The sequence below is a fragment of the Epinephelus fuscoguttatus genome, linkage group LG16 (genome assembly GCF_011397635.1).
Source record: "Epinephelus fuscoguttatus linkage group LG16, E.fuscoguttatus.final_Chr_v1".
In the NCBI taxonomy this organism is placed as follows: domain Eukaryota; kingdom Metazoa; phylum Chordata; class Actinopteri; order Perciformes; family Serranidae; genus Epinephelus; species Epinephelus fuscoguttatus.
Window position 1 is genome coordinate 22,171,321 of NC_064767.1, and position 14,210 is coordinate 22,185,530.

The window sequence follows — 14,210 nt, forward strand, 5'->3', positions numbered from 1 at the left end:
TACGACAAATTAAAGATGTCTGCTGTGAAAAAGGCACACACACAATAAAGGGCCTCTCACAGTGAGTGCACTGGCTTTCATTAACCAATGCACATTTAGCTTCCTTTGGGGAGTTACTCGCTGTTTTAGAAGTTCTGGGTAATCATGCCAGAGTATAATTGGATATATGCTGGTGATTTAGAACAAAGCATGTGTGTGTTTTGCTGACACAGGATACACAAGCTTAGCTCCTAATAGATGAGCACCACCTCCCCTTTGAATGTGGTGTTGGAGCTCAGCGGCATTCCTTATATGGACTGGAATCTCAAGATGGTAGAAAGCTGTTGAGATATTCAACGCAAGCAGTGAAAAGAGCGACTTGTGCTGCAAGTTTGGGGAATATGTGACAATTATTTACTCTGCTTCTTAAAAACTTAAAGGGATTGAAATTAAGGTTAGTATTTCTCCCAGAAATCATAAATAAATCAGGTGGAGTAGTGTTTTTTGATGGTATTGTACGCATAAATTACATTCAAGAGGTTTTGAACAACTGCAAATGTCATAACATGAATAAATAAATACACTTCTCGTTAGCGACAATTGCATGGTCACAAAAACAGGTAATATTTCTCTTCATAATGTTCGCTACCTGTACATGTTTGGCGCTGCGGAGTACAAGTGTCATCTATCTCTTTGCCTCGGTGACATCTTTGCGGTGTTTTGTCACGCAGATCTAGTTCTAACTGGTTTAATCCAGTCCTGTGAGCATGCGCACTCGGTGTAAACAGGAAGAACCGACTGAAAACCAGGGCAAATCTACCATAAAGAGAAGAAAATGATCGGACAAAAACTAACTAACGGCTTGTTTTTCCTTGTATATTAACCAGCATTAATGTTGTCCTTTACCAGCCGATGGTAATTTCGATTACATCTCGTAGAAGCAGTTGCTAATATTTCGTGAATTTTGATAGACTCGTTAATACCGTACGCTAGCTAACGTTAGACAGACACTGACGCGATTTATTTCCTCCGGGTTTTGCTCGGCGAATTTGTCTGCTAAACAGACATTACCGGCGTTAAAAATAGCTCAGCCTTTTCTCAATTTATCTGAATTTACTGACTTAACACCGTGGGAAATTTCTAACAATGGTTCAGAAAGATAAAACGCTGGAGACGCCTCAAGTGGACGGTGAGCCGAGCCCCAGCCCAGTCTCCGGAGAGGCTTGTGCCGAGGCCCCTGGCCCGGCTGAAGAGTCCGGCATCGGAGCCGAACCGACCGGCCACAGAAAATTCATCAGTGGTGTCGTGGAAGGTAATATTGAATTTGAGCTTTAACAAACAAATTTGGAATTTGATTCGGTTGTGATCTGCTTGAAACCTTAAATAGGGCATCACAATGCTGCAGCAATCGTGCTTCCCGGGGAAAGGTTGTTGTTGTTGTCAGTTGGAAAATACAAGGCAGTAGTAATTGGACAACAGCTGGAAATCAATTGCTGGGAATCGATTGGAAATTGTCTTAAACCCATCAAAATACTTATGTTTGCCGATTGCTGATCAACATTGTCACACGTCATATAACTGAATAAATATGTATGGGGGATACTTATTAATTGGTCATCATCAATGATTCAAATAAATTGAAATAGGATTACCTTTGATCATCATTTATCAAGTAAGTATACCACACATTGGTGGGGTTGCATCTTAATAAGATGAAGAGTCATTTGTTGTGGTTAGCTCCCAATTATAAATTGAATATTATTTGTAGTTTGGCTTCTAATCAGACTGAATAAGAAAATTAAAGTACAGTATTGACTTCTCATAAATGAGCTTAAGAGGGCTTGTTTTATACTTCCTTGATAATTCGTAGACAAAAGGAATAATTGGTAAGTACAGGAAAAACTGTTAACGGTTAAGGAAGCAAACAATGTTTGTTTAATGGCACTTTTAGTCCAGCCCACACCTTAGGGCAAATTGCTAGTTGCAGCAGACACGCAGCTGAATATGCATGGAAAATGTTGTTTAAAATCAGCACTGCAGCATGCATAGAAACTGAATGTTTTGTTTTCTGTTACAGGCTTTTATGGTCGACCATGGACAATGGAACAGAGGAAAGAGTTGTTCAGAAGGTATGATGCACTGTGTGAATTTTCTGAGAAGGCATGTCAATTAAATAAAAAATGTTATAACAGTTTGATGATTTGATTTGTCATACTGAGTTTGTATAACATGGTATTTCACAGGCAGCAGAAATGGGGGCTGAATACTTACCTTTATGCACCCAAAGATGACTACAAACACAGAATGTTCTGGAGAGAGCTGTACTCAGTGGAAGAAGCAGGTGACTATTCAGGACAGAGCTTGTGATTAGCTGTCTTGGGGCAAGGAAAATGAGTAATGCTTGTTAATCTTAAATTAAAGTTTTAAACATGGGTGAAATGGAAGAAATGGGTTCAAAGATGTGATCATAGCACAATAGTTCATTCACTGAGTGATTTACCCCTTCCATCTCCTAGAGCAACTCATGACTTTAATTGGTGCTGCTAAGGAGCATGGGATAGAGTTCATCTATGCCATTTCCCCTGGACTGGACATCACCTTTTCCAATCAGAAAGAGGTTTCTGCACTCAAGAGGAAACTCGATCAGGTATGGCAACATTTTGTATGACAGAAGTATGAGCAATGTCTTCAAACTCTTCATATCCTCATATCTTCAAAAGTGTCACACGTCTTACACTGGGTCGTTTTGTAACAATTTTAATGGCTTCCATTTCAAATCCATTCCTTTTCCCCTCAGGTTTCTCACTTTGGCTGCAAGTCATTTGCCTTACTTTTTGATGATATTGACCACAACATGTGCCCTGCTGACAAAGAGGTGTTCAGCTCATTTGCACACGCTCAGGTTACCATTACCAACGAAATCTACCAGTACCTGGGAGAGCCCGAAACCTTCCTCTTCTGTCCCACCGGTACTTGAATTTTGTGGCTGAATCCTTTGCACATTTTACGCAGTTGTTTTGTTTACTGATTTATTCATCTGTTTTCTTGCTTTGAAATGCAGAGTACTGTGGAACATTCTGCTACCCAAATGTTGCTCAGTCCCCCTACCTCCACACAGTAGGAGAGAAGCTACTGCCGGGCATTGAAGTGCTATGGACAGGTGAGTCTAACACATTTTCCCACCAACTAACCAACACCTGGTGTTAGGCATACATGTCAGAATAGTAAATAAAACAGTTAATAATTGTGATGTGTGTAATTTTCTGCAGGCCCCAAGGTGGTGTCCAAAGATATCTCAGTGGAGTCAATTGAGGAGGTGTCAAAAATCCTAAGAAGAGCCCCTGTAATCTGGGACAACATTCACGCCAATGACTATGACCAGAAGAGGCTTTTCCTTGGTCCATACAAGGGCCGCTCCACAGAGCTCATCCCCAGGCTGAAGGGAGTCCTCACCAACCCTAACTGCGAGTTTGAGTCCAACTTTGTAGCAATCCACACTCTGGCCACCTGGTACAAGTCTAATATGAATGGGGTGCGCAAGGATGTGGTCATGAGTAAGTGTGATCCAAAAGTTACCTAATTTCTAATGTTTTGATGAGGTCTTTGTACGAGGTTATATTGTGTCAAGTGGTACCATAACGCGAGTGGTTCATGAATGTTGTTTATTTCTGTTTGTTTTACCAGCGGATGGCGAGGACAGCACAGTGTCCATCCAAATCAAGTTAGAGAATGAAGGCAGTGATGAAGAACTGGAGACAGACATGCTCTACAGCCCGCAGCTCGCTCTGAAACTGGCTCTCACAGAATGGCTCGGGGACTTTGTTGTGCCTCATCAATACAACAGTGAGAGCAGTCCCATTATCATATCATATCTCTATGCTAATGGATTTTCTAGCAGTAATACTCAGAATGCGCTCGTAGCGTTGACATGGAGAGCCTGAAAATGATAATTCTGTGACTGAAAAACACGCAGTAAGACTTAACTGTGTCTTTCAGGCCGACAGGTGCCTCAGAGCGGTGCCAAAAGCACAGCCATCGACGTGTCTTCCATGGCTGCTCCCTCGCTCTGCTCTTCCACAACAGTCACAACTGTGTTCCAGCAGCCCATCATGTCTCCAGCCATGCCGCCTCTCTGTCTGGATCCACTCTCTCACCCCATGGCAAAAAGGCCTCAGGAGGAAGAGGAGGTGCAGTTTACTGTTACTATGGAACAAAATAGAAGCACTTAAATAACCGAAGTGACTATCTCATGTTTCTTTTAGATAATGAGCTCTCTTTGATGTGCACATATTGTCATTTATACGGTTAAAAATGACTGATTATTTCTGATCATATGCTTAGCCTCTGTTTTACTTTATTTTTTTTAGCATTTTTTTACAAGTATGTTTATGCTGCTCCCGTGCAGGTGGAGGTGGAGAAGAAGGATTCAGATGAGGAGCCCATGGAGATGGTGGATGAGAAGCTGGATGAGCCAGAGCCAGAAGCAGTAGCCGACACAGAGGAGAAGCAAGTTGGTCCTATCTTAGCCGACAAGATGGCTGAGGACCTGAAGCCCATGGATACAGACAAGGAGAGTCTCACAGAGTCAAAGTCCCCTGAAGAGTCTATCCAGGAGGATCCTGGTAGTGATATCGCTCCTATGCAGACAGACGATCAGCTCAAGCAGGTGCAGCAAACATTCGTGAGTTTCCTTTTATATCCGCAGCTGAAGGCAAAAAAACAAATCAGAATTCCCCGCAAAGTCACATTGCTTCTGTTTTGTGTCCTCAGGATTTGTTTGTGCCTGGGCCCAACGAGAAGCCCCTGTTCACAGCAGAGCCCGTCACACTTGAGGACCTGTGCTTGCTGGCAGAGCTCTTCTACCTGCCTTACGAACATGGACCCAAGGCCATGCAGATGTTAAAGGAGTTCAACTGGCTGAGAGCCAACAGCAGCGTCGTCAGTGTCAACTGCAAGAGGAAGGAAACTGAGAAGGTGGGTTAATGCATTAAAATAAACACACACATGGTTGAGAGACAGAGGCCTAGCTGAGAAAACTAGTTCATTATTAACTGAACTTGCCTGTGATAGTATAGGTTGCTGAAAACAAAATGGTGGATGTGTATTACCATTACTGCCCATTGGGTGGTGTGATAGGAGATGGAGTGCACCATAGAGCATTGTGTCATGTGTATTAAACTACAGCTTCACCTTATTAAACCATGTGCCTCTTTCTCAAAGACATTTTGACATATCACAGAAAAGCACAGGTATAAATAATAAAAGTAATGATGTGTGAAAATGTCCACTATGCCAAAAAGCCTATTATAAACCAAAGCAGTTTATTGCTGTCCTTCTTATTTATTTATTTATTTATTTATTTATTACATCTTATTTCCAATCACTGTGTCGCATACAGGTGGCAGAATGGCAAGCAAGGGCAGAGAAGTTTGAGGAGATGTGCTGCTCCGTCATCCAGATGTTCACCCGGCTTTCCAACTCAGCTAACCGCACCATCCTGTACGACCTCTACCCGTACATCTGGGACATCAAGAGCATCATTTCTATGGTCAAGTCTTTTGTCCAGTGGCTCGGTACGTATGAAGGGACACATGAAGCGCTTACTCTTAGAGAGCATTACAGTAGCATAGCAGTAGTCTGATCAAGTCTGGTAATCCTGACTTTTGTTTTTCTCAGAAACACATTTGCACACAGATTTATAAAATCAGATAATATAAAGAAAAAGCAGTTTAAAAGTTAGCTGCATGGATTATGTCATACTCTAGAGCTGTATAGTTTGAGGCACATTTATAACTATGTCACACATCTTGCACAGTCTGCTTAACAGATGGTAATATGACTGATCAAAGATATAGAGAAGTATGGCTCTTAGAGATCTTAGACACCACCTGTAGACAGGCTAAGAATCTGAGTAGTGGCTAATACCCCCACTTTTAATTAATGGCAGTTTATCATACATAAGTTTAGCACTGATCAGGCTAGTCGCATCACCTCTCAATAGTTACGATCTTATTAATTTCTCTTGTTTCACACATGTTGATGATTGTCTTCTCTTTTTTTTTTTCTCGTCTGACTGAATGCCGCTTGCACCGCTAGCATCCTCCTTATTTATCCCATAACAAGCTGCCCCATCTCAGTGATATCTAAACTGGGTCTCTGTGGCAAACGTCCCAGCAGGGTTATTGCTGCTTGCTGTGTATCCAGTAACATCACTGCTGCATTCCCACACAGACACACTTGCTTCCATCTCTCTTGTCTGTGGGGATGGGAGCCAGGGGGAAGTCCCCATCCCCCTCCCCTCCTCCATGCCCTAGCGCGCACGCGAGCTTGGAGAGCAAGTTGACTGACTGACTGTGGAAGGCCATTCTGGTGCATAAAATGAGTCAGAAATATCTGAGCTGGTCTCTGTATTTTCAGCTGGTTTTTAACATGAACCATGTGAAAATATGATGGGAACTTTTGAGTTGCCTCACTGGGTAGTCTCAGTGGATTTGAACCCGCTGAGTTGTTTGCTCAATCTGCATCACTGTGGGATCCATCATCTTTTGTAAGAGAGGATATTCTTTCTCTCCCTCTTTCTCCCTCTACCCTCATCCTTTCTTTCGCTCTTTCAGATGGTTCACTGTGATGCAGTTTGAGTGACATTCGTCCATGTAATAACATCTCCATCTTTTTTGGAGTGTACTTTTGAATAGTCTGAAGCACCAGCATGGCCTGTAGGTTACCCCCTGTAACCCAGTTTCATTCACAGGTTTCTGTCCTACATGGTAAAGCTGAGGACTCTAGCCCACAGTACACAGCAGGCAGCATACCCACACTGGCAAAGTCACATCAAAAATCCACACTACTGACTTAATGCATCAGTAAATGATTAAAATCCCTCTAGCATCATAGAGGAAATCAAGTGCTCTGTGAAAATAGTTATCTTTGAATATTCCTCTTAATAACTGCAGTGTCATTAAGTGCCTAACTGTTGACTTCTGCTGTTATCAGGTTTTTACATCAGTCCCCAATCTTTCCCTTTAGTAGAAGCTGTGCAGCCGGCACTTAGTCGCAACCTCCCTGGTAATTGTACTGAGAACACTTACTAATAACTATTTTCTACTGTTTTCTCCCTTCACTATGTACAGATGGAAGAATCCACAGTACAAGTTTCTACTGCTATTGGATCGACAGTGGCCGATGTATGCACAGTGCAAGCGCCTTTTTGTTTTGTTAATGTTTGAAAGGGATTTATGGATTTTGTTTTTCTTAAACTAGATTTATATATGTTAAAAGATTGATTTGGAGGAAAGGAAGCAGCCCTCCGGATGAAGTCACATTTTGCGCAGCGATTTAGCTTGGAATCCTAAGTGTTAACTCCCAAATTTCTCTCTTTGGCAGCATCTCTCTAACTTGTTTTTTTTGTTTCTGTTAGTAGGCCTATAGAACTGGCTCAGGCCAGCCCGATGCACCTACTCAAGGAAATTTACACTTGGCTTTGAAACTTAACCGTGGCAGGATCTTCATTGCACTCAGGGATATTACTGATTGTGTAGTTTTGATAACTGCTATAACTGCTCACACACACATTGGCTTGATTATGGAAGATCAAAAGTTGCATGTGTTCTGCCTAACTGTGATTGTGTTAAGACAATGCAGTCTGAACAGGTAATTGAGGTGGAAGTCATCCACCAAGAGACCATTCTGTTGTCTGTTTTGTGGTTTTTAATTTGGGCAAGCAAGTTCAGAGTTCCTTCCCGTGGGTGCATCTGCGTGCTGTGCTGTGTCAGTTCAACAGAGGAATTGTATAAAAGTGTCAGGGTAAGGTTCATATGTAAAGCAGTGTTAGATGTCCTTCCCGCGCGCTGCATTTGTCTGGTCACATGACAGGGCTTATTGTCAACCAGGGTTAGACTTTGTTAGCGGGAACGCTACAGTATACATACTTGTAAGAGTGTGCTTTAGATACATGCGACTTGTCCCTATGGCGCATTTCATCTTTGGTCTGTTTGATTGTGGCTTTTACTAGTAAGCTGAGAGGCCCTTTAACTCAGGGAACATTCACACCAGCGCTTGCTCTGACTTCCTGGTTTGATGACTCATGCTCCCCAGTCATGTGACGAGGCAGATAAGATGAGAATGTGACTTCACACGGGGTGCTGAGATGAGTGGGGTGACGGCAGCTGAAGCTTACTCTTGTAGTCCATAGACAGCATGGGGTTTCCGTTCTGATGGTCAGTGTAATATTTATGATGTCCGTCAGTTTTCAAGCGAGTACCCTCACTGAAACACCAAGGGGGCTGAACTGCACTTAATTCTGATCTCTCATCACTTTATGGAGAGCGTGCATTCCTCACTGCGTGAATTAACTTTTATTTAAAGCTCTGCATACCATGTTACATGGAGCAGTGTGGCATTGTTGTACTGACACAGAAATTTGGACCTGATTTCTTTTTGCCAACACGTAAGCTTTAGTTGCTCGAGCCCCATTTTATCATAAAGTATTTCCTCTGAATATAGTTCATTCCAAATTAGGTCCTTTTATGTTTTAATGAGTAAATTAAGATTAATTTATTTATATGGATAATGCTATTAGATACATATGACCCCCTTCCTCCCCATCTCCCCACTACCTTCATCTGTGTCAGAGAGCCCCATCCTGTGGTAACAATGTCCGCTTGGCTCTGCTCCTAACAGGGTGTCGTAGTCAGTCCTCAGCACAGTTCCTTAGAGGAGACCAAGAACCCTGGGCCTTTAGGGGAGGTCTAGCAGGAGAGTTCCAGGTATCTCATGCACCGAATTTACAGCAATCTAATGGAAAAAGAGTGTTGTGAGCAAAGACCACAATGGTAATATGTGCGTAGGTATGAAGGGCTTTGGTCTGTCGAAGGTGTGCTGATTGTAATGGGTCGGACTTCATAACATCCAGGTTACATAGTCTCCAAAGAAGTCCATGCCCTTGTATTGATTTTGGGATACTGTCAGGCAGTGGGAGGAGTATGGGTGACCTGTAACCCATCCTGACAAAAACAGGTTACAGCCAGTGTTTGGCGTGGCATTTTCCAAATGATTAATTTGAATTTCTTTCAGCAACTGCCCAAGGAGATGCTGCTTTTCCCTAGCGCATGCGGCGCAAGCGAGCATGGCTAGGTTTTTATTTTCATGACATCTCATTTCTTTGCAGGAAAGCACAGCGCACAAATTACCAAGCCAACCCTTTGCAAGCGCACGCACAAGCATCGCAGCGCCAGCGAGAACACAAGCATGTTGCAATGGGAAAACTCCATGATCAAACACACTTACCCAGTCTCAAGTAGTATCTCCATTCTTGGAGAGTTGCAAGCCTCATGATGGCAACTAATATGCCTTTGAATTACTAAGTTAACTCATTTAATTTGCCTCATTGGTTTTTTTCCTGGAGTTCTCCCTGCCTCTCTGCGCCAGCATCATTATTTTTCTCAACAGGAGGGTCCTGCGCAGCGAAATATTGCGATGTCTTACAAAAGGGAAAGGAGCATCTCCTTCAGCCAGTAAAACCTTAGTCAGACCAAAACACCACCCTTGTTTTATTATATTTGAAAAGCAAATATGTACGTGCTTGTTGTGCTATGTTCCTTTAGCAAAATGACAAAGTTGTGATGTTTGCTCTTGTTGTCCACTGTCAGATCAACAAGGAATATCAGTTTATACCTTTTATATGGTTTTATTTAACAATATTTGTCATTCCGAAGCACTTTGCTCTCCTCTGTAGTTCCTTTTGGTTTGATAGTGGCTCAACTGCAGCAAATGCTCAGAGAGGCAGTGAGCCAAAGCAGCACACCACCTGGTCTCAGTGAAACTGAACCTGTTTCTTTTGATACCCACAGAGATTGTTGCCAATAGATGGGGCAAACGATCTTTTCTACCAGCCTCCACCTTCATTGCCAACCTCCAAAATCTATTCCATAAGGCCGTACTATCCCAAAGATGAGGTAAGATGTTTTTGTGTTAAGTCATGGCCTTGTGCACCTTATTTTTGTACCAAAACTCAAGTATTGCATCCTAAATACTGACAGTTAGTAAGCATAAATAATGTCAGAACCAAAATGTTGCAGAATGATGTTAGCCAGTTGCTATTCCCAGCAGAACTGGCCTAGTTAAAGCTGTGAATGCTTTGCACTTAATGTGCCACAATGCTGTGCTCACACACTCTTCGCATCAGCAAACATATGTAACATTGACATTATTTGTGGCATTGTCTGGTCTTAGCTTTGGCTTTTATATCTAGTGTCATGATTGATCGCGCTACAGCTGCACCTGTCTTCTCTTTTGCAGACTGCAATTTATAAAATCTGTAAAGAAATGTACTCCGAAGGAATGGAGGGCGTACCAGTCTCTGATGAGGATCCTGACCTCATAGGAGACAGGTAAAACATGGAGATGACTAAAGCCTGACCTGCAGTTTCACTGCAGCGCAAATCAACATGACTGACAAAATGTTTCCTGTTTGTTCACAGGTTGGTAGGAGGTCTCCTGACACTGAGTTCAGACTACGGGTTCGTGCTGGAGGACGAAGAAGGGATCTGCGGTTACGCTCTTGGAACTGTGGATGTCAAGCCCTTTGTCAAGAAATGCAAGTTGAACTGGATTCCCTTCATGCAAGAGAAATACCTCAAACCTGACTGTGAGAAGGACCTCACAGAGGCTGAAGTAGGATCTTAATCCATCTCTCTTACTGTCATGACATCTGTATCAGCTGGCACATGATTGTGTCTCCTGTTGTTATATTTTACTTTACTGTCTCTGTCTGTCGTCCCCGTAGAAGATGATGCTGAGTTTCCACGAAGAGGAGGAGGGTCTTCCAGACTCTTTCCTCTCCAACTTCCCCTCTCTCATCAAGGTTGATATTCACGCAAAGGTCACTGACCCCAGTGTGGCCAAAAGCATGATGGGATGCCTTCTATCTTCTCTTAAGGCCAACGGTAGGTGGCAGCCATCTTCAGCTCTGACAGCAGTGTTCATTGCTACTACTTACAGTGTTAAGGCTATTAGCCATGTTGGGAAGATGGAGTCTATTTCTGATTCTACAAATCTTTAAACCTGCCACCAAATGTAATACTGTCTTTTTACTTGTTTCTTCCAGGCTCCTTGGGTGCGTTCTGTAAGGTTCGTCAGACTGATAAGAGAATGTTGGACTTCTATAGTAAGCTGGGATGCTTCGAAGTGGCCAAAATGGAGGGCTTTCCCAAAGATGTCATCATTATGGGACGCAGCCTATGAAGAAACGTCCTGCTCCGATAACAGACAGAGAGAGAGCAAGTCAACGTGTGGCATAAACAAGTTTGCTACATTAATGAGGAAAAAAAAAAACTTCCATGATGATTTTATACTACATTACCATCTGGGCTAGCCCCGGGAAACCTCTTTTTAGGATTTGTGTACAGAAGCACAGCAGTCGCACACACAGATTTCCTGCTCTGCCCTTAGATGTTATGGCTCTGTCGGATTCAGCAGATTGGAAGCTAAAAGGCCGAAGAGCGATCTGTAATCAGTTGATATGAGCCAACATGGAAGAGTGGCACTCCCGCAATGATTTGTGGGGTCCCACTACCCATATACCTCCAAGAGGCAGGAAGTAATAACTCCATAAGCCTTTTTTCTGATTTAATCCAGTAGCCATTACATGGATATTGCCCGCATGCCCTGACGCAAAGTGTCTGTATCTGAAATGGAGGCAGATTGTGAAATGAGGGCAGCCTGTGTCTCAGCTAGTGTCTTACTACCCCTACATCCTGCTTTCCCAGCTTTGAAAGAGAAACAACGCAGCTGTCGACATAAGTAGGACACCTTTATACAGGATGCGAGGTGCTATGTGAGAGTTTGCCTTTCATCGTCACTTCATGGTATTTTCAGTTGCACACAGTAGACTTGGAAAAGGAGGCCTTTCAAGCAGCGTGCCTCTATCAAAAAGTGATGTGAGATGTTGAGTCTGCACACATGAAGGGTGTAAAAGTGTAGCTTTTGGGGCTCGTCAATAAGACCAGCCAGGGAATAATATTCGTTGAGATTGTTAAAAACTCAACAAGGAGGTTCCCCTGAATTTCCATTCAAGTAGTAATAGACATTTGGAGAGCAATATAAAAGCTTCCACGAGTTTACAAACATGGTTCACAGCCTGTTCCTGTTCAGCGCTTTGCTTGTGGCCATTTTTCTTTTTTCTTTTTTTTTTCATAATTCAGCTGTTTTTTGTTTTTTTGCTTATTTCCCTTTGAGCTATTGCCTTTTGGTTCATTGCCTTTGGATTTAGGTGTATATTGCAGACTCCAGTGTCTTCTGCGTAAAGGCTCTCTAACCTGTATTAGTCAGATACAGCAGGAACATGGTGATTTCAAGACATTGGATTTGTTGTTGCTCGATTTTCAGAGATGTATCCTGACATTGAAAGTCACATGTCTTAATTTTGCCCTACCAGACCCATGCATTATACTTCAGACAGGGGTATCACTGTCAGAGGAAGTTCCAACTCTCGTGTTAAGTTATGTCAAGTTAATTTAAGTAGTTACTTAATGCACTCAAATCAACATTTTCTTATAGCAGTACCCAGTGGGACCAAATCTTGACATTCTGATCTGCTATTGAGTAGAAAAATGTAACATTTGACTGGCATCGACGTCGGAGTTAAACTAAAACTTGGAAGCATTAACCCTCCCACTGTCTGCTCAGTTTTCTCTTAACCACTAATTCCAAACCTGACTTGTGAAGCACCAGCTGATCTGGGCTCTGTTCAGGAGGTGAGCTGTGCTAAAAAGCTAGCTTGTGCTCATCACTGGTAAAAGAAAATAATCAGTTTACATCTGACAGCTTGCATCCCTCCCTGCGTCGCATACTCTCAAGTGAATGTCTTCTCAGTCGAGCCTTGGTGAGCGCTCCTCCATCACCAAAGCGGTGCTGACTCCCACGCTGTAAGGCTGTAGCCGTGGGGGCATGGAGCAGAAATTCCTCGGGCCTTTTCCTATCTGTCCATTGAATGTTTTATATTCTGCCGCATTTCCCATTTGTTTTTGTAAATCTGTGTAGTTGATAAAAATAAAAGCACTTGGTCTAATAGATAGGAGTGTTCTGTTGGTTACACGAGGATCATCAGTTGCTCTTCAGTAGCTGCCTGCCAATGTGATGTTTTGATACTGTGTACATTCATAATGTGCATGAGGTGTATTGGATTTGCCGTGGCGGTCATTAGAGTAACCTCATCTTATGCTACATAGAGGAAGAAGCATGCCACTCGCCTCTGTGGGCATGATACTGTAGTTCGTAGACAGTCTGTAAACACTGTCGATCATAAAGTGTTATTATTTTGTATATCTTTATCGAAACTGTGGCTAGCTTCCCGTCGTCCTTTAAGGAATACAAAGTGCTGGCCTTGTCACAACGCCCTGTCCTGTTTCAGCAACAGGTCTGCTGTTCGTCTTCTGAACAACGACAGCAGAGTTTTCACTCATTTTAAATGGCTCCTTTTGCAGTTGGTCGACGCTGCAGTTTTCTCTTCTGCCAACAGGTTTTGATAGAAACGGGCCGTGACTGAGGGAAAGGGCTCCTATTGTCCATTTTGATTATATGAGAATAGGGTTGGGAGGGCAGGGGGTCATAAAAGTAACAGTTTACCAGTGTAAAATTTGTATGTGAGATACATAAGATTCAAAACTAATAAATCATAATAAGTTCCTTTGATGCTTTGTGTCCTTTTTTTGTTGCACAGATCATATTTGTGAGTTTGTCTTGAACTGAAACTTGCAGGTCTTTCATCCCTGTCCTGAGACAAGTGTTCCTGTTGTGACAAATAAAAGGAAGATTATGTCAGTACACAAACAGGTTTGGCACTGTTAGCATAACTGATAGTGTTGTGGTCATGAACGTTTACAAGCTTTGATCTGTAGTGTTGCATTATGCCTGAAACAAGCCCTTGACACATGGGAAATGGCATTATACACTTATATCAATTATGTATTTTGTGTGGGAAGTGTATGAGCTAAAGACGTGTTTATAAATGTAGAAAAGCAATTGTTAATAAACTATAATTTCAGATTTTTTGCATGTTTTGGTTCCTTCGACAGCTACGCATTTAAAAAAAAATGGACGTAGCAGTTTTTCTATTTTTTATTAGTATATTTATTTATTTAGTTTAAATGACCTTTATTGTTTGTTTATTTACAGGCTATATATAAATGTTAAAAAATAAATTATTTAATTTAATTTAATTTTAACATCTTCGT

General features: G+C 42.2%; 1 protein-coding gene across 4 annotated transcripts; it reads left to right on the plus strand.

Annotated features, from left to right (window-relative positions):
• The first annotated feature begins 753 nt into the window (after positions 1–753).
• oga (O-GlcNAcase) lies at positions 754–13,047 on the plus strand. Of its 4 annotated transcripts, none has more exons than XM_049600048.1 (19): positions 754–1,291; positions 2,057–2,108; positions 2,223–2,320; positions 2,496–2,626; positions 2,777–2,948; positions 3,041–3,139; positions 3,249–3,533; positions 3,664–3,822; positions 3,976–4,166; positions 4,385–4,660; positions 4,750–4,953; positions 5,378–5,552; positions 7,110–7,163; positions 8,659–8,744; positions 9,828–9,932; positions 10,276–10,367; positions 10,458–10,650; positions 10,763–10,922; positions 11,084–13,047. In XM_049600048.1, exons 1-19 carry the CDS (start codon positions 1,126–1,128, stop codon positions 11,218–11,220), a joined length of 2,835 nt encoding a protein of 944 aa, XP_049456005.1. In that variant the 5' UTR covers positions 754–1,125; the 3' UTR covers positions 11,221–13,047. The 4 variants fall into 4 exon arrangements, with proteins under 4 accessions (XP_049456005.1, XP_049456006.1, XP_049456008.1 ...); XM_049600049.1 differs by having other exon boundaries at positions 4,385–4,645; XM_049600051.1 differs by lacking the exon at positions 7,110–7,163.
• The last annotated feature ends 1,163 nt before the right edge of the window (positions 13,048–14,210 follow it).

Coding starts and splice junctions, on each gene's coding strand:
- oga (XM_049600048.1), top strand. CDS start 1,126: ATGGTTCAGAAAGATAAAACGCTGGAGACGCCTCAAGTGGACGGTGAG. Junction 3,140..3,248: donor CATTGAAGTGCTATGGACAG/GTGAGTCTAACA, acceptor AATTTTCTGCAG/GCCCCAAGGTGGTGTCCAAA. Junction 10,368..10,457: donor CCTGACCTCATAGGAGACAG/GTAAAACATGGA, acceptor GTTTGTTCACAG/GTTGGTAGGAGGTCTCCTGA.